At 40.7% G+C, this 19,268-nt stretch overlaps 1 protein-coding gene and 1 pseudogene across 2 annotated transcripts; both read right to left on the bottom strand.

Annotated features, from left to right (window-relative positions):
• Nucleotides 1–3,621: 3,621 nt before the first annotated feature.
• Nucleotides 3,622–19,246, bottom strand: ubox5.S (U-box domain containing 5 S homeolog). Of its 2 annotated transcripts, none has more exons than XM_041576246.1 (5): nt 11,430–11,551; nt 7,287–7,378; nt 5,629–6,826; nt 5,247–5,408; nt 3,622–4,262 (listed from the first exon to the last, which is right to left on the bottom strand). In XM_041576246.1, the coding sequence occupies exons 2-5, from the start codon at nt 7,338–7,340 to the stop codon at nt 4,054–4,056; spliced, it is 1,623 nt and encodes a 540-aa protein (XP_041432180.1). In that variant the 5' UTR covers nt 7,341–7,378; nt 11,430–11,551; the 3' UTR covers nt 3,622–4,053.
• LOC108706495 lies at nt 11,465–13,932 on the bottom strand (annotated as a pseudogene).
• Nucleotides 19,247–19,268: the final 22 nt, after the last annotated feature.

Below are 19,268 nucleotides of genomic sequence, written 5' to 3'. Positions count from 1 at the left end.
CATCCGACCCTTCCTTGTACCTATCTAATGTATCAGCCTGTACCACTGATTCACTTCCCTCCTCTAATGTCATTGGCTCCCTCCTGTCTGCTGGGAGGAGCTACTGAAAAATAAACCATCCGACCCTACCTATCTAATGTATCAGCCTGTAGCACTGATTCAGGGAGAGAATTCCACATTTTTACTGTAACAAACCCCTTCCGAATATTTAGAAGGAATCTCCTTTCTTCTAATCAGAATGGATGATCTTGTGTCAGCTGGAAAGACCTACTGGTAAATAAAGCATTAGAGAGATTATTATATGATCCCCTTATATATTTATACATAGTTATCATATCACCCCTTAAGCGTCTCTTCTCCAGAGTGAACATCCCCAATTTGGCCAGTCTTTCCTCATAGCTAAGATTTTCCCTTTACCAGCTTAGTTGCCCTTCTCTGTCCCCTCTCTAATACAATAATGTCCTGTTTGAGTGATGGAGACCAAAACTGTACGGCTTATAGATGGGGCCATTATCAAATTTTTAAAAATGATTTCCTGTTTATCTATAATGATAAAACAATAATTTGTACTCGATCCAAAATAAGATAATTAATCCTTATTGGAAGCTAAACCAGCTTTTTGGGTTTATTTAATGTTTACATGATTTTCTAGTAGACTTAAGGTATGAAGATCAAAATTACAAAAAGCTCAGTTATCGGGAAAACCCCAGGTCCCGAGCATTCTGAATAACAGGTCTCATGCCTGTAATAGCTTTTATTTCCATACACTCAAATGTATTGGGAACACTGCCCATTCTATTCTAAGTCAAAATATGAAGAAACCATTATCAAATTTGTGTTATTCCTTTACAGAAAGTGAAGAAAAGGGAATATTAGGCTGTTCCAAAAAATAGCAGTTCCCGCATTTTTCTTTACAAACTCAAACATTCACTGTATCAAGTGACACATGTTTCAAGCTGTTGTTTTCCTTTGAATGAGGGAACTAATATTGAGTTGTATAACAGTGTTTGTGCGGCACATCTGTGTTGTATGGACTCCACAAGTTTTCTATTGGATTTAGGTGCGGTGATTGGGCCACTCCATAACGTCAATCTTGTTGGTGTGGAACGAAGATGTTGCTGGTTTACTGGTGTGTGTTAGGCTCGTTGTCTTGTTGAAACCCCCATTTCAAGGGCATTTGCTCTTTGGTATAAGGCAACATGAGCTCTTCAAGTATTTGGATTGAGACTGATCCATGATCCCTGGTATAAAGGGATAAATAGGCCTCATACCATAGTATAAGAAACATCCCCATATCATGAAGCTTGCGCCAACGGCTTCACTCTGTACTGGGGCTTCAATTCAGTGTTTGGAGTCTGACAAACTGTCTGTGGCCACTAGACCCCAAAAAAAACAATCTTGCTTTCATCAGTTCAAAAATGGTGCACCATTTCCCCTCTCCAATCAACTTTTGAATCAAAGTTGATGGAAGGCGCCATTTGAGTGAGAGTTTCAGAAAGAAATGCGCTATAACCAGCGGCACAACATTTGCTTCTTCCTTCCTTAAATAATGTCCAGAATCGACTCCTGTTTTTTCACAAAATGAATAAGCCCACTAATTGAACTCCACACTGCTATTATTTGGAACAAGCTATTATTATGTGGAACACTGCTATTCTTTGGAACAAGCTATTATTATGTGGAACACTGCTATTCTTTGGAACAAGCTATTATTATGTGGAATACTGCTATTATTTGGAACAAGCCTCAATGAATGATTCAATGGCACAGAATCAGCAGCAGGTCCTGATTGTTGGGTTTCTATTACTCTACTACACCTACTAGTAAATTATTTCCCTTATTGAAATATACTTTCTACCAAAAACAGTGACTGATCAGGTTAGTAATGTTGGACTGCTATCATTCTGAACACAACTAGATCATCCCAATGCATGGAGCAGATCGTTTTAGTGTAATCCTTCACAGGGACTGTGCCACCTTCTAAGTATCTGAAGGCCAACACTGAATCATATTTACCAAACAGTTGGCCTGTGCCAAGATCCAAGCATACACTGCACCAGTTAATATTTGAAAGTTGCATTCAAAGCCCTTTTATGGCACACTGCCTTTTGTCTTTTATATATTCTAACTAAATGACCTGTCCTTAACCAACAATAATGCAGGAACATGGCGATTCACAAGGTGTTTGTGGGAAAAAAAACACCCAGCTCAATGTAGTTTTTTATAGGAAATGATGAAATCCTGCTTCTGTGAAGTGGTCATAACCCCATGAAGCCAGACAGCCTTATTACAGGAAAGAGTTTCATTTTTTTATACACAAAAAAAAAAATAACCTGGGTCATATTGGCAGTATAAACTATTCAGGCTTCTCATTGGTAGGTGGAGCACTTGGCTCAATTACAAACAGCAGCCTCGTCATTGGTCTCAAATCTTAGAGAAATAGCGGAGATGCGCATTCAGTGTATGTGACAACTGATCACACGGATAGATTGCTATGCGGCAGAATGTAATCTGGAACATACAGTACACTGTAAATATCCAGACTTCTGCCTGACCAACTTGTGATTCCCAACCCAAGATTATGGATACAAGGTTGCACTTCACTTTGATGCTTGAATAGCTTTTATTATTCTGGAAAGGCTTCTGCTAGATGTTGGAACATTAGCGGTGGGATATCCATCCATTCAGCCCCAATAGCATAGGTGAGGTTGGGGACTGATGTGGATGGTCTTGTCTGGCTCACAGTCAGCAATTCTATTCACCCCTCAGGTGTTCAGTTGGGTGGAGGTCAGGGCTATGAGCAGGCCAGTCAAACTCTTCCTCCCATCTTTGTTTGTGCATGGGGGCATTAACATACCGCAACAGAATAGTCTTTCCCGACTGTTGCCAGAAAGCATGGAATTTCCAAGAATGTCACTCTATGCTACAGATGACTTCGCCAACTAAAGAATGTTGTTCCTCTGAGTCAAATGGCAGTACGATTTGTAACACACTAGCCCACACTTGGCATTGGACATGGTGATATTACTTTAGCATTCGATCACCAAAAAATCCCCACACTTCCTACAAATAATTCTTGCGCCAACACTGCTTCAGGAGACTGTTTGGAAATGAGCAGTAAGTGTTCCAATTTCTCATTTTAGGATTGTTTGGATACTTTGGCCATATAGTGGATCTGCTCACAATACAAACTGACAGTGGCCAGAATGCAAAGTTAAAGGGCAGTAACATTTTAAAGAGGAAGGCTTAATAAATATATACGGGTGTGTTATGAACTGTTACAGTTCTAATGGGGTGATTACCTTAGCATCACACCCCGTCAATGTTCTACACCAAACACTTGAAACAGTCGGATTGAAAAGGCTTCCATAAGTCCACAAATAAAGACAAGGGCCAGTCTCTGTAATAACTTAACATTACATGAAATACAGGAATGACATAGGCCACAGCAAGTATGGCAGTTATATTATATGAACACTTATTTGATAAAGTATCCAAGAAAACTAATGCTTACACCAACTAGTTGCCAAGCTCTTTACTATCCCTAGGACTAACCATTGAACAGAACCACATAAAAGTGCAACATAGGCTTAACTGGCTAATGCGAGAGGAGAGACAGGGTTTAAGCGTCTGTAGAAGTGCACTTTATTCCAACACAAATGTAAAGGCTTTGTTATTACTTGCACATGAAATCAGGGCCAGAGTGGTAAAACGAGGCCCTCTACTGCCTATGTTGTGAAACCTGCGAGTATCGATCTGAGAGCCCTGGAAAATAGCCTCCACACTTTCCACCTTAAAACTGGGCCTGGGGGTCATTCACTGTAAACATAAATAGGGTTGACTGAATTCCTCCATCTAGCACAGCTATAGCATTAAGCAGAACAGCAGTATCAGTGGGGGTTACTACCTCCCCGGTCCTAAATAAATACACAGGAGTTTAGCAGCAAAGGATATAAAGTTAAGCATTGCATCCTTGAAGTAGGCATGAACACAGTCATCTGAATGCAGTGTTCCAGCCATATCTTGGGCAATGCCTTTATTCATTGTGCAAAATCAGAGGTGGACTCTCTGAACATCTCGCGTGGCAACGGTCCTGTTGCAATTGTTGCACAGAACAGACAAGGACTTTTGTTTCTCCGCTAAGCAAGGCCGGCACATGAGGTGGCCGCACGACAGCTGATACACAAGCTCCGTTTTGCAGTAAGCGGAAAATATCCTCCCACAAGAAGAGCAACCTTGACCCTCGCTACATCGATTCGATTCTAAAAAGAAAGAGCACAAGAAACACAAGTTACACAAGAACTTGTAATGAAAAGACACAATAACATAAAATTATCCAGGAAGCAGAAGTGTAAATGGATAGAACGCCACATTCAGAACATAAAAGGACTTGCCATAATGTGTCTCAGCCCTTGGGTGGGTGAAATTACAGAACCCTTTACAAGGACATAACAGAAGAATACAATCAGGGTACCAGGCAAGCAGAATGTATTTTTGAATTTTTTGCAAACTGGGTTACAGTCACTAATTTATGGTTATTGATTTGGTATCTGGGGCGGGGTGATATATATCTGACTAGTCATACAACTTTCAACCAAGAAGAGACGGGGGGGGATTCAAATATAGGACCTTTAGAAATGTACAAAGACTCAAACAAAAAGGTAGACTCACCACATCACACGGGGAGGGGGAGTGCGATGGGGGGTCCAGGTGCATACACCACAAAACGGACGTGTTTCACACACAAAATGTGCCAGGCTTGATTTACACTATGTTAAAGGGAGTTGGAACATTTAATAAAACAATGGACAGCATGTTTTGTGGTCCTGTTTGTGTTGACTCGTGTGCAACAACGTGTGTTTCTTCTCAATGGGGGATGTTGTGTACAGCCGAATGGTCTTTGTATGTGGCCAAAGCAATTGAATCCCCCATCAATAACTACTTATGAGCACATGAGCAACCAGTTGATTTTGGGGTGTGTACTACAGCTTACAAGTGAATTTAATATGTGTTCACTGGTGTAAAGGTCATTAACAAGACACTTCGCCAACAGACGGTCCTATCCCATTAAAATGAAGCAGAAAGTTTAATGTGTGACCTGTTGCAAATGTAAGGAGGCTTGGTGATGGGCAGCTATGTTACTGTATGTAATACATAAATGCCACAGAATAATGTAGTAATGACAGCAGAGCCCATTGAATAGCAGATCAGACAAGGAAACAAAGAAAGTCTTGACATATAAGTACCGGGTATGGTGCTCCAGGTTGAGCTTCCTCCACCATTCTCCCCTGAGGCTCCCAGTTGATGTACTTTCATAAACCTTGCAGTGTACGAGGGCATAGATCCAAGTGTAGTTGTGAGTGCGTAGTCCAGGCTTTGTGTTAACCTTTTCTCATGGGATGCCGTGTCTGCACAGATACATTAGGGATATTAGATACTACAGGATTTTTACCCTATAGGCTTTTAAGGATGGTGTCAAAACATTCTATTATAAACAGACTCAAGAAAAGTTGTCGTAATACGGCACATACCATTTTTAATGGGAACTAAGTAGCACTACACCACTAAGAGCCCAGGCCTGGCTGTCAAAAAAAAAAAAAAAAACTGCAGTAGAGTATGAGCAAATACCTGAGTTACTGGTTGAACAATCCATGTTTGATGGACTACAATCATTTTCTGTTTTCAACTTCTTGGCACTGAAATCAGAGGCAGAACTGTTGAAACCACTCACAGCAGAAAAATAAGTGTCTACGTTGTCGCCGTCATTGGCGCTGTCCTCCATCCATTCTATTTTCCGTTTCATGGAAGACAACGCTACAGCAGATGGAGTCACAAAAGGCCCAATCTGAGTCCTGCCCAGAATATTGGAGCCAGGCACCCTATGCTGTAAGAGGAAATAGTCTATCCTTACTTTCAGGGATGGGTGGGCGACAGGTTGAGAGTGTTGGCTAAAGGGGACACCAGTAAATGGGTCGCTAGGCAGTCGGCCCCATGTTGCTTCACTTTGGTTACATTTATCTAGTGTGCTTTGGTCAATTACTTTGCCTGACGGAAGAAGCATTGGAAAAGTCATAATGTCAAGTGTAATGGGATCCAGAAACTCTTCAGGGACATTATGGAGAATGCTGGCAAGTTCACTTGGACTGCGTTGTATATTTTCTGAGGTGCCAGATGACATGTGGCTACTTTCCATTGGCAACGATGGTGGCTGCTGCTGTCCTGAATCATGGGGAAGGCTCAGGCAAGCAATTTGGTACAGGCTTTCCACGATTTCCTTAGGACAAGTCTTTGCCGGCTGACCCCAAACCTCAACCCTCTTAATACAGCATGGGGCGCCACCAGCAATATGAGTTATACAAATCTTAAGACTGGTAACACTGGCAAGACTGGAGGGACCTTTATTCCATAGATCCTGGCAGGATGAACCATGGTAAGTTGGCACACGATCAAATTGGTTAAATGGGTGTCGTGGCTTAAAAGCCCTGTTATTAAAGGTTGCTTTGCTTTGATTTTTAAGCAGGACTTTGCCCACCAAATTAAACAGCTCTTTGTCAGGTCCGTGTCCCACTAAGACAGGCTGGTTTGGATCCGGAGTGTTCCAGGAGGATCTAGTAGAGGATAAAGAGGTATAGAGGTCTATCCCAGAGAAGTGATGCTGCCCTCCATGGGAAGTATCTATATTAATCCTACATATCTCAACGGTACAAGGAAAAGTGATGGTCACATGCACAGGAGGTCTAATAAAATATTCACAACGGAAGCCACGATTCCTTTTGCTCGGATCTTCGGAGATGAGATTTTCCACTTCATAGCCATCTGCACTAATCTAGAAGCAGAAGAAAGGCAAACATTACGAATGTGGAAAGAAATTAATTTAAATTCCTACCTTTACAAGATCCAGTTATCTGACTAAATGGCCCAAGTGGTAAATGGACAGATGCAGACCGACTTGGCCATCCACTTGGCATCACTAAAAAGAACTTAATTAAAATCTAATTGAATGTGGCTGCTGATGTGATATCCACAAGCCAACAGAATGTGTGACCAGAGAAGATTTTTGGTTTAAACAATGGGATTCCAAGATGGGTCAGTTGGAATTCTATGAGATTCCAATGGGTCAGTGGCAACTGTCTCTCACAGGGCCCACTGATGCAGTTATAGATAATTGGGCAGAAACAGGCCTAAGTGCCTGACTAAATCAGTTCATGGATGGCCATGGCAGGCACAGCAGTGCTCAGCAACTATGGGGACAGAGAATGTGATTGATCCTGTAGTAGAATATTTACCTTATTACACACCACTCTAGGGCGAAACTGAGGAAGACAAAGATTTATAACCATCCTTGTTGACGAGTCAAGATCTTCTTTAACATTAATATCTAGCGGAAACAAAAGAAAAACGTAAAGACTATAAAATTAGCAGTTAAGGCAAAGTGCTAGACACCACAGGCAGTGATCATTATTTATAAAGGGTTGAGCTCCTTCAAAAGCATCACTAATGTGTTGTAGCCACAATCTCCAATGCTATATACCCCTGGGAGGGGACTACATGGACAATCAGGTCTGGATGTCTACATTGTCCCTGAATGACATTTGGTTCCAAACAAATATCTAGCACTTTACATGCTTTATATGGCAAGTTCTTAGGACCCAATGGTCATACAGGAATGATAATCCCTGGTCCAATAAATCACAGCAACGAGACATTTGCTAAGTGGCACTTTGTTGCTAGGGATTAGTAGCGTGGGACAAGCTTTGCTCATTTTACTAAATACAGCCTAAAGCATTTCTCGGAATCTCACACAGGACTAGCCGGTATATGGACGAAGTGAACAAATTGCTGGTTTGAGTAAAAATACTTGCATAGCTAAGCTGCTAGGATTTGGTAGGGCAGAAAGAGAAACCATCATGGTTGGCTCCTGATCAAATGATCCCTAGTGTGTCTACAATACAACCCAACAAAATTGGAGAGGGTAAGAAAAGGTGAAAGAGACACCTCCATTTCCATGTTTACTGGGCTAACTAGCAGCCCCCTACTTAATCCTAAAATTGTCTGATATTTTACAACAGAACAGCTGAAATGTATTCAGCAGCTTCTGAGATGCAATGATCCTAAATTGCTGTATTATAACAGAGTACCTGTAACATGCCAGGAGTCCTTGTGATAAGCCAAACCTTATCCAACTCCTTGGTTAAGAACCCCAGGGTTAATGCCCACGTATATTCAACGTAGCCAACCCCCTGCCGATGTTTCATTACTTTTGTCTTTGCATTCTTCTCTTGGCTTCAACACCATACTCTCCTGTGCATTGACTTTCCCTGCACCCCTTTGTTTCCGAAATTGCCAATACCAGTTGCAACAAATGTCATTTTAGCATAGGTCATTCACCAAATCAGACTCGGCAAGAGTGAATACCTATATCAGTGTTGATAACATTCTCTTTATATTATCCTACTAGCTCTGGCTTCTGGAGCATTCCACTCTCTTTTCAAAGAGGCCTGTGTCAAACCTATTCTTGAAAAAAGGTCACGCTTGACCCATCTTTCCTCTATTCTACATCTTGCCAATAAAATCTGAGAATACACCGCTCTCTTCCGTATTACCGACTTTCTACACATCCATAATCAATTGGACCTTCTCCAATCTGGTTTCTTTCCCGCACGCTGTACTGAGACTGCACTGTGCAGAGAGTCATGAACGATCTTCAGGTTGGCAAAGCCATAGGTCAATTTTCTGTTCTAATCCTCCTTGACTGATCATCATTTGATACAGTTAACCATTCCCTTCTGATGCAAATTCCTATTCCCTCGTTATCGGTAATCAGACTGCATCCTGGCTCTCCTCTTCTTAACTCTCCAACCGATCATTCACAGAACCTCACCTCTACTTCCATGTTGGGGAGCTGTAAGGCTCTGTACTTAGTCCAAAGCAATAAAAAGCAGAATAGTCCAATCGGTGCTGTATTCATGGTAAAATTATTTGATTGTAGCTCCCACCTGCTGAAATTTGAGTTTCAGCAGAAATGTTAAAGATTATTTTTAAAGTGGTGCTGTGGAGAGTGTTCTGACACAGAATATCATCTCATGGTTTGTGAATTGAACGAGATCGTAGTCATTTACAGAGGGTGATACAATTAATAAAGGATATTTATGTAAGGAGATGTATGGGGCAGATTCATTAAGATTTGAATGGTAAATTTAAAAAAAAAAAAAAAAAAAAAAGGGTGTCAAAACTCACAAATTTGAATTTAACAGCACCAATTCGAATGTGAGTTTTATTACACCTTGACTATGGTAACAGTTCTAATTTGAATATTCGCCACCTACAACCTGACAAGTTCATTTTCAAGTCATTGGCAGAGGTCCGTTGAACCATTTGAATATGTTAATTGCCTTCCTGACATTCAAGTATTTTTCGGAGGAAAACTCGATTAAGATTTTCGGGTCTGGACTATTCGATCGAATATTAGATGTTCAAGTTACTGACGTATAGGTGCAGAGTAAGCACAGCGGGGCTCATGGGCACCATCTTCTGGCTCTTATGGTGACCATGAGCTCCGCTGTGCTTACTCTGCACCAATACAGGAGTAATGAATTAGGGGCACTTTCAGGGGTAATCACCTATGCAGGGGGGGGGGGACAGGGAGGAGGGGGGACTATGTAGGGTAGTGGGTAGGGGTTTTTGTTATTGGGGGGTTTCTTTCTCCTTTAACTCAAATTTGTATTTTTTTTTGGATTATTGTAATAACCCGTTTGTTCTACCCATTTCTTGTTCAACTGTAGAGTGCAGAGTACAAAATCTTTGCTAAACAGACAAAAATTTACATACATATAGAAACCAATAAAATTAATATAAAAATGCAGCTAACTATATAGTAAGGGGACGAGTGGCCATCAACGGTGAATGGAAGAAAGAAGATTCTACCACCTGCATATTAAGAGCTCCTTTACTGGAGTCAGACATCATAATTACCATCAAAAGAGCTGTTTGGCTAACACATTCTTTACATACAGACTGTAGTTATTAGATAGTACTACAGTGCCACCTGGTGTTCAAAAAGTTCACTTTGGATCTGCCATTCTAGGCCAGACCATACTTCAAGAATTACAGAAAAATATATGTGGGTAAATTAATATATTTTTTGGCAAGTCTGTTAAAAACCAAAATGAAGGACAAAAGATGGAGAGAAACTTCAACTGCACTGTTTTCAAAATAATTTGGGGAGAGAGATCAGAAGGACTATAAAACAAAGATCTATTGTGAAATATTCTGCTTTATACATTTTAAATAAAATATCAAACTGTTTGAAAGAACTAGTTCTGCTGCCTTGAAGCATTGTAGGGGTCCTAGGTTCAATTCCAGCCACAGCACTGTGTACAAGGCATTTGTCTGCATGGGTTTCCTTCATGTACTCTAGTTTCATCCCACAGTCCCACAAAAACCTACAGGCCTGGCTCCTTATAGTACTGAATGTGACAGGGACCATAGATTGTAAGCTCTACTGGGGCAGAGACTTATGGGAATGATGTATAACTTATGTTAAGTGCAGTGGAATAAGTTGTCGCAAGATAAAGGTTATTAGGTTAGCACCAAATTTGCTACACATATAGTAGACAAGTTACCGCTTGGTTAAATTTACAGAGTTGAGATAAATCAATATATCTTAATTTTTATTGCATTTTATTAGGTCTTTGTAGCTCCCCAGTTCAAGGCTGATACAAATAAATGATTGCTAGGTTAATTAGCTTAGCAACCAAATATCTGAACAATGCAGGTTGAAAAAAAAAGGGAGCCTAAACATAAATTAAATCAATAACCTAGGAGAACTAGAAGAAAAATGAAGACAAAATAAAAGGTGGCTTATGGGAAACTAATAGGAACATCCTTCTTAGGGTTAAGATGATACCCCTCTGGCCAAGAATTGAATTAGGGTGCCCATGCAAAGCTGTGGGACCCACATACATGGACTGCTCTGCTCCTCACCTCATGGAATTATCCACCCTTCCACATTAGCATGAAAGAACCCAAACCAGATATCAGTCAGAGGTGACAGTTTTTGGTCATGGGAAACTATCATTTAGGCTCTTGGGTCAGAGTTGGAGTTCTCTTATATAAAATCAGACACTTCGGAATCATATATGGTTTTAAGTAACTAAACAACAATGAAACAAGGGATTCTTGAAGATATGGAAACCACTTTCACGATATTGAAACCTGTGATATTTATTGCTCTAATAGTTTATTTTAAAGAACAAAGATTCATAGCGCAAGGGCCGATGTTGGCAATAATAGAGACTTTTGGAAACATAAAAAGTACTAGTGAGAGTGCTAGTAGTGTTGTGGGCGTCGACACATTCCAAAGCAACGAATCATGCAGCATCACACAATTAGGCCATCATCTTCTCTAATAACAACTTACATTACCTTACCTTATTAAAAAGCATGCCGGCCCACCAGAAGCATGTTACCCCCTGAGATAGTCCACAGAGCTAAATATCTTTTGGTGAGGAGAGTTTCTCAGAGCTTGTACGTTTCAGCAGTGGGAACCATTCCCAAAATGGAATCTCCCCCACTACATATCCCAACTGTTTGAGCTGCCTTCTTTTCAAGTTATGGAGTCCCAGTAGATGCCTAGAGGCATAGCAGTAGTGATTCCGGTTGGAAACTTGGATAGCCAGCCTCAAAACGTCTGAACGTGCCTTTGGTGTGCACACGGGTGATTTAGGTGAAGCCCTTGACACTGCCAACATGGATATCAGGTTATCGGTAATGGGGACACCACTGGGAAATGCAAGATTAAGTTGCTTTGGATAATCCTTAAGTAACGATAATGCCATCTTGTCAGTCACACACTTTGGTGTTCTGGACGTTTCAACATCTTTGTGCAAATTATTTTTCCAGTTGCTGTCCAACAGCTGATCCAGAAGGTCCTTAGTTATCTGGATAGCTATAGGTTTAAGTTTCTGAGCTAACAGGAGAAGATCTCACAGCATCCACACTGATAGGAATTGGCTTATTATTGATGTACAAATGGATCTCCAAGTTATTTGATCTAGCGTGAGGCAAAATCATGCGATTCTTTACTTACTGTGGTCCACCCAACATAGACCCTATCAGAGTAGCAGCTTCAAGAACCTCAGGTTTGATGCATATATCCTGTCTTGAGAAACTCTGGAGCATTTCCGTCACTTCTTGTCGAAGCTCCAGAGATAGGTGGCTGCCTGTGTACTCAGGACATGCAATTTCCACGCTTCCATCTAAAGTGAAAAGATCCTTTTTGAGTTCAAACAAACTTTCCTTGGTAGCTAATTTTACAAACTCCTCACTTAAGGCAAATCCAATCAGATCCAATGGATAGCATTTAGCAAATACTAGCCCCAACAAACAGGTGAGAATATGTTCCGGAAACTTCTTAAACTCCCCCAGTTTGTTCTGAATCTGTAAAACGAGAGCAGTGTAAAACTGGTTTGCATTTAGAGGCTGGTATTTTAAAGCACCAAAGAACCATAAAGTGTTGGCAAGGTCTTTGCTTCTGCAGTAAGCAACCCTGTCTGGGATTGTGGAAGCTACAGCATTCATGATGTTTTCATTTAGATAATGCAAAGCAGAACAAGACAAAGCAACATGCATGATGCCTGGAGAACCCATGCTGGGGATTCTTCCAGGTGCGATTTGTCACAGCCGTTTTAAGAAGACCAAATGATCTACGTGGGTGAAGCGGAACATTTTCAGCACATTAACCAAGGCATAATTGCTAATGTCTTCTACATGGTCAGAAACGTTGTCCCCGATCTTTCTCATGAGATGCTCAGACAATCCATTACGAGACTTGAAGAAGCCTAAGCAAACAGTGCTGATTTCTTCAAGGTTAATTGAATCCAGGCGTCTCAGTACCATCGATTCAAGTTTCTGCATCAACACTTGAGGTGCCCTTCTCCCTTCCCCAATAACATAGATCAACTGTATTAGCTGGGGCAAATTAAGATCCTTCCAGCGTAGTTCCATATAACTTTACAGGATCTCGAAAAAACAAGGCACACTACGACCCAACCACCTCCACATATCTGCTGTTAACAGCAAGTCGTCAGTGCTCGTACCCCAAACCCTATGACAAAACTCCACCTCGTAGACATTGAGCATTGTGTGAGTCACGGAAATCTCTATACGGACAAATGCCTTAAGAATACGTATGAGCTCAGCATAAGTGTACTGCTGTAGTTTTTCAACACTGTAACGGCAGAGCATTGCAAACTTAGTATTTGCCTGTAACGATTCCATTTGATAAGTCATTAAATGACTGAGTTTATCAAAATAGTCAGTGATGATTCCAGGAGCCAGATCGCTCTTCTGAAAGGTTACTTGTTGCAGAAGGTGCTGCCCTTCCTCTACAGAAGTGCACACGAGTTGGGTTGAGTTGCTGTAGCAAACGAATTTGTATTCTGGCCTGTACTGCTGAAACTTTCTTGGATCTTCCTTGGTGCTATAGATTTCAGCTTCATATTCATCAAGCTTAGGCTCAGTCTCATTTTTTGACTGTGGCTTTGTATTATTTGGCAGATGAGCCTACAAAGTCTAACATATTATTTTTTTCACTAGATAAGCTTCGGGAAGATGTAATGCTTTTAAGCATTTTGAATCTGCTTGGCATTTCTCCTAATGTAGTCACTGTGCAACGTATTATCCTCACAATCTTCTGTCACTTTGCCATTACATTTTTTGAGCCCTGTATAAGCCCCGGGGTTGTGCAGAGTTTCATATCCTTCATTTAAACCATTTCGGTTGGGTTTAAACCGTTCCATCTCCAAGACCTGAAAAGTGTAATCATTTCCATGATCACTGGGAAGCTTCTTAGTGTGTCAGCTTGACCGCTGATGAAATTGTGTTGGCTTGGTATAGACCTCCTCACAATCTTCGGCATATCAGGGTGGCCATAGTTCACAATATCCAGCAACACAAAAGGATCCAGTTACTAAAAAAGGGCAGATGAAGCATGAAGATGAGTATCTTCCCTCTACTCAAGTGGCGTTTCCATTTTAATCTTAAGGTTTATATCTATCAACAAAAACACAGCAGACAAAACAGAAAATCTGAAAAAACGAATATATTCGGATGAGGAGCTGTAGAATGCATTAACGAATGGTTCTTGCTTTCTATTTTCCCGAGCTCCGGAAACTAGGCATAACCACGAAAGCAAAAGTCTGGCTTCTACTTATTTTTCCTATGCGGCTCATTCAAACCCACAGGAAACACAACCATAAATTTGATGCAAACAGGATTACAAATAGCTGAACAGTTATATGGTTAGTAGCATCAGGGGTTTCCCACAGTGAAGCAGCCTCACTTTTGAACCATTGTCCTTCATTTGGACAGCCCTGTATAAACAGAATGGATATTTATACAGTGGTCACTCTCTGCAGAGTTTAGTGCACCTTCTCTTGCACCACATCATCACGGGTAGGCTCTGCTCCGATGAAACGAATCCTGAATGATTTTGACACAGACTCACCAGCCATAACCGATATATTATTACAAAAGACCATAACAGATAAAAACATATCCCTGTTCTTTTTATTAGTGTCGGGCAACAGGGAGAGATCCAGTCAGTGAATAGAACCGATTAAAAAGATACCACAATCAAAAAATTGATATATTCCATATATGCCATAAAATAACAATAAACACTGATTAGTGGTTGAAGTAAGTAACCCTGGCAATTCCGTAGTATAAACAGAAACTTCCAAAAAGCTGCAGGGAAAAATAAAGCTACGAGGAAAATGGAATTCAGTTGCATTACCACTGTCTGGAATGTTCTAGTGCAAACGTCAAAGAAAGCAAAGCTTGGAGAATGTGCCTGCCACCTCCAGGAATCTAGTAGAAAAGGCCCCGAGTTTGGCGTTGCCTTGTGCCTAGAAAATGTAAAGTTTGGCGATACCTTTACATTTTCTGCATTTTTTCAATGGCTAACGCATTACATCTTAAAACTGGTGCCTCTCCTTTAAACAGTGAAACATCTCCTTTAAAAAGACAGGTTTCATCTAACAGCATGTAACTGTACCTGATCCCTTAGACACATGCACTGGGATATGTACGGGGGGGAAAAAAAAGACAAGGAATCTCAAACATAATTTAAAGGGATACTGTCATGGGAAAAACATTTTTTTTTCAAAATGAATCAGTTAATAGTGCTGCTCCAGCAGAATTCTGCACTGAAATCCATTTCTCAAAAGAGCAAACAGATTTATTTATATTCAATTTTGAAATCTGACATGGGGCTAGACATATTGTCAATTTCCCAGCTGCCCCAAGTCATGTGACTTGTGCTCTGATAAACTTCAATCACTCTTTACTGCTGTACAGTACTGCAAGTTGGAGTGATATCGCCCCCTCCCTTTTCCCCCCAGCAGCCAAACAAAAGAACAATGGGAAGTTAACCAGATAACAGCTCCCTAACACAATTTAACAGCTGCCTGGTAGATCTAAGAACAACACTCAATAATAAAAACCCATGTCCCACTGAGACACATTCAGTTACATTGAGAAGTAAAAACAGCGGCCTGCCAGAAAGCATTTCTCTCCTAAAGTGCAGGCACAAGTCACATGACCAGGGGCAGCTGGGAAATTGACAAAATGTCTAGCCCCATGTCAGATCTCAAAATTGAATATAAAAAAAAAATCTGTTTGCTCTTTTGAGAAATGGATTTCAGTGCAGAATTCTGCTGGAGTAGCACTATTAACTGATGCGTTTTGAAAAAAACATGTTTTCCGATGACAGGATCCTTTTAAATTAGTCACAAATTGATCTATAATAAATAAGACTTTCTAAATAAAAAAAAATTCATTATAACGACAAGGAATTTGTAAAAAGGAAACAGAAACACACCAACATATCCCAATTTAATTTGCAATCCGTTAAACAAGCTTACATGTCCAAGCAAAGAAAGTGGTCAAAATAAAGAGCAAAAAGATCAGGGAAGCCCTAAAAAAAAAAAAACAAACAGAGATAATGACCAAGTAATGACTAAATGGTAATTAAAGGGGTGGTTCACAAGTCAACTTTTAGTATGTCACAGAATGGCAAATTCTAAGCAGCTTTTGAACTGGCCCTAATTCTTTTTCATAGTTTTTTAGTTATTTGCCCTCTTCTTCTGACTCTTTACAGCTTTCAAATATTAGTCAATGACCCCATCTAAAAATACAAATGTTCCGTAAGGCTACACATTTATTGTTATTGCTATTTTTTATTACTCATCTTTCTATTCAGGCCCTCTCTTATTCAAATCAACGCATCATTGGGTCATTTCAACCCTAGCAACCAGACTGCTAAAAGTAAAAACTGGAGAGCTGCTGAATAAAAAGCTAAATAACTCAAAATAATAATAAATTAAAACCAATTGCCAATTGTCTCAGAATATCACTTTCTACATCATACTAACAGTTAATTTAAAGGCAAAAAAACCTTAAATGCAATTTACTTTATTTGCTTAGCAGGTAGAATATCTAGGGGAACAGATATCTTTTATTTCAGCCATTGTTCCCAAATTCTGGGGCTGCACCCATGGCAAGCACTTCGAGCAGTGGTAGGACCAGCCTAAAGGCAGCTTGGCTATAACTTGGCAAAAATGCCCTGTCTGCTCTCCTCAAAACATATGAAAGGTCAGAGTGAGATTTAAAGGAAACACTTATCTGTTCCCCTAGATCATTGATTCCCAACCAGTAGCTTGTGAGCAACATGTTGCTCCCCAACCCCTTGTATGTAGCTCCCAGTGGCCTCAAAGCAGGTGCTTAGTTTTGAATTCTAGGCTTGGAGGCAAGATTTGGTTGGCCAATCACAACACTTATTTGGCACCCCAAGAACATCTTTCATGATAAGAGTTGCTCCCCAACTTCTTTAACTTCTCGATGTTGCTCACAGGTTCAAAAGGTTGGGGATCCCTGCCCTAGATATTCTACCTGTTAAGCAAATAAAGTAAATATACAGTTGCCCATTGGGTGCAGATCTTGTACCTTTCAATTCCAGGACGCCTTAGTTTTCCCTTTATAGGGACTCCTAGCTTTATACCCCAGAGGATTAAGCTTTTTGGGACCCCAGGTGCTCCACACTAGCAGATATTTTCTAGGGATCCCTAATTCAGAAATATAATGATCTAGGGACCAATAATTCTCTTCCCGGGGCATACATTCCATTTCTAATGACCCCTAGTTTTCACCAGGGGAGATTTTCAATGCCAGAGAACCCTCGTTTTCTCTCCTGTGGGTACATTTATAGGAACTCCTACCCCTGGGGATTTAAGTTTTTTTTTAGACTCCTAGTGCTCCACCCAGTGGATATTTTCTAAGGACCCTTCATTCAGAATTCTAATGCTCCAGGGACCCCTAGTTCAGAAATATAATGTTCTAGGAACCCCTAGTTCAGAAATATAATGTTCTAGGGACCTCTAGTTCAGAAATATAATGTTCTAGGGACCCCTAGTTCAGAAATATAATGCTCCAGGGACCCCTAGTTCAGAAATATAATGTTCTAGGAACCCCTAGTTCAGAAATATAATGTTCTAGGGACCTCTAGTTCAGAAATATAATGCTCCAGGGACCCCTAGTTCAGAAATATAATGTTCTAGGGACCCCTAGTTCAGAAATATAATGTTCTAGGGACCCCTAGTTCAGAAATATAATGTTCTAGGGACCCCTAGTTCAGAAATATAATGTTCTAGGGACCCCTAGTTCAGAAATATAATGTTCTAGGGACCCCTAGTTCAGAAATATAATGTTCTAGGGACCCCTAGTTCAGAAATATAATGTTTTAGGGACCCCTAGTTCAGAAATATAATGTTCTAGGGACCCCTAGTTCAGAAATATAATGTTCCAGGGACCCCTAGTTCAGAAATATAATGTTCTAGGGACCCCTAGTTCAGAAATATAATGTTCCAGGGACCCCTAGTTCCGAAATATAATGTTCCAGGGACCCCTAGTTCCGAAATATAATGTTCTAGGGGCCCCTAGTTCAGAAATATAATGTTCTAGGGACCCCTAGTTCAGAAATATAATGTTCTAGGGACCCCTAGTTCAGAAATATAATGTTCTAGGGACCCCTAGTTCAAAAATAAAAATGTTCTAGGGACCCCTAGTTCAGAAATATAATGTTCTAGGGACCCCTAGTTCAGAAATATAATGTTCTAGGGACCCCTAGTTCAGAAATATAATGTTCCAGGGACCCCTAGTTCAGAAATATAATGTTCCATGGACCCCTAGTTCAGAAATATAATGTTCCAGGGACCCCTAGTTCAGAAATATAATGTTCTAGGGACCCCTAGTTCAGAAATATAATGTTCCATGGACCCCTAGTTCAGAAATATAATGTTCCAGGGACCCCTAGTTCAGAAATATAATGTTCCATGGACCCCTAGTTCAGAAATATAATGTTCTAGGGACCCCTAGTTCAGAAATATAATGTTCTAGGGACCCCTAGTTCAGAAATATAATGTTCCATGGACCCCTAGTTCAGAAATATAATGTTCTAGGGACCCCTAGTTCAGAAATATAATGTTCTAGGGACCCCTAGTTCAGAAATATAATGTTCCAGGGACCCCTAGTTCAGAAATATAATGTTCCATGGACCCCTAGTTCAGAAATATAATGTTCTAGGGACCCCTAGTTCAGAAATATAATGTTCTAGGGACCCCTAGTTCAGAAATATAATGTTCCATGGACCCCTAGTTCAGAAATATAATGTTCTAGGGACCCCTAGTTCAGAAATATAATGTTCTAGGGACCCCTAGTTCAGAAATATAATGTTCCAGGGACCCCTAGTTCTCTCCTCTGGGGATACATGATGTTTATATATTTTTCTTTCCTCCTATCAATAACATTGAGATACTGGTGGCCAGGTGACAACCCTACCTAGGGAGAGTTTCAATTCCAGGGAGCCCTAGTTTTGGGATGATTTTCAACTGCCAGTTTTTTATCCCAGCACGGTCGATATTTAGGGAGGAGCCTGAGCTCTCAAACAAGCCCCTAGTTCCCAGACATCAGCTCCCAGAATCCTCAGCAGGCAGAGTTATGACGCCATGTTTGACAGGGAGCTTTGAGGGAAGGGGGCGCGGTCTCAGCAGATCTCCCAGCAGTAAATACAAACTCGTACCGCCCTGACTTACCCAGGTGAGCGGCCTATGCAAGTGGGAGCCCTCCTGACACACAAGCCGGCATTAAGGGAACCGCACAATCTCCTTCCCCGGCTCTCCGCCCGTAAGGTCGCACCAGAAAGACGTAATCTG

This window comes from Xenopus laevis, chromosome 1S (assembly GCF_017654675.1).
Source record: "Xenopus laevis strain J_2021 chromosome 1S, Xenopus_laevis_v10.1, whole genome shotgun sequence".
Taxonomy (NCBI): domain Eukaryota; kingdom Metazoa; phylum Chordata; class Amphibia; order Anura; family Pipidae; genus Xenopus; species Xenopus laevis.
This window is presented reverse-complemented; position numbering and strand designations above follow the sequence as displayed.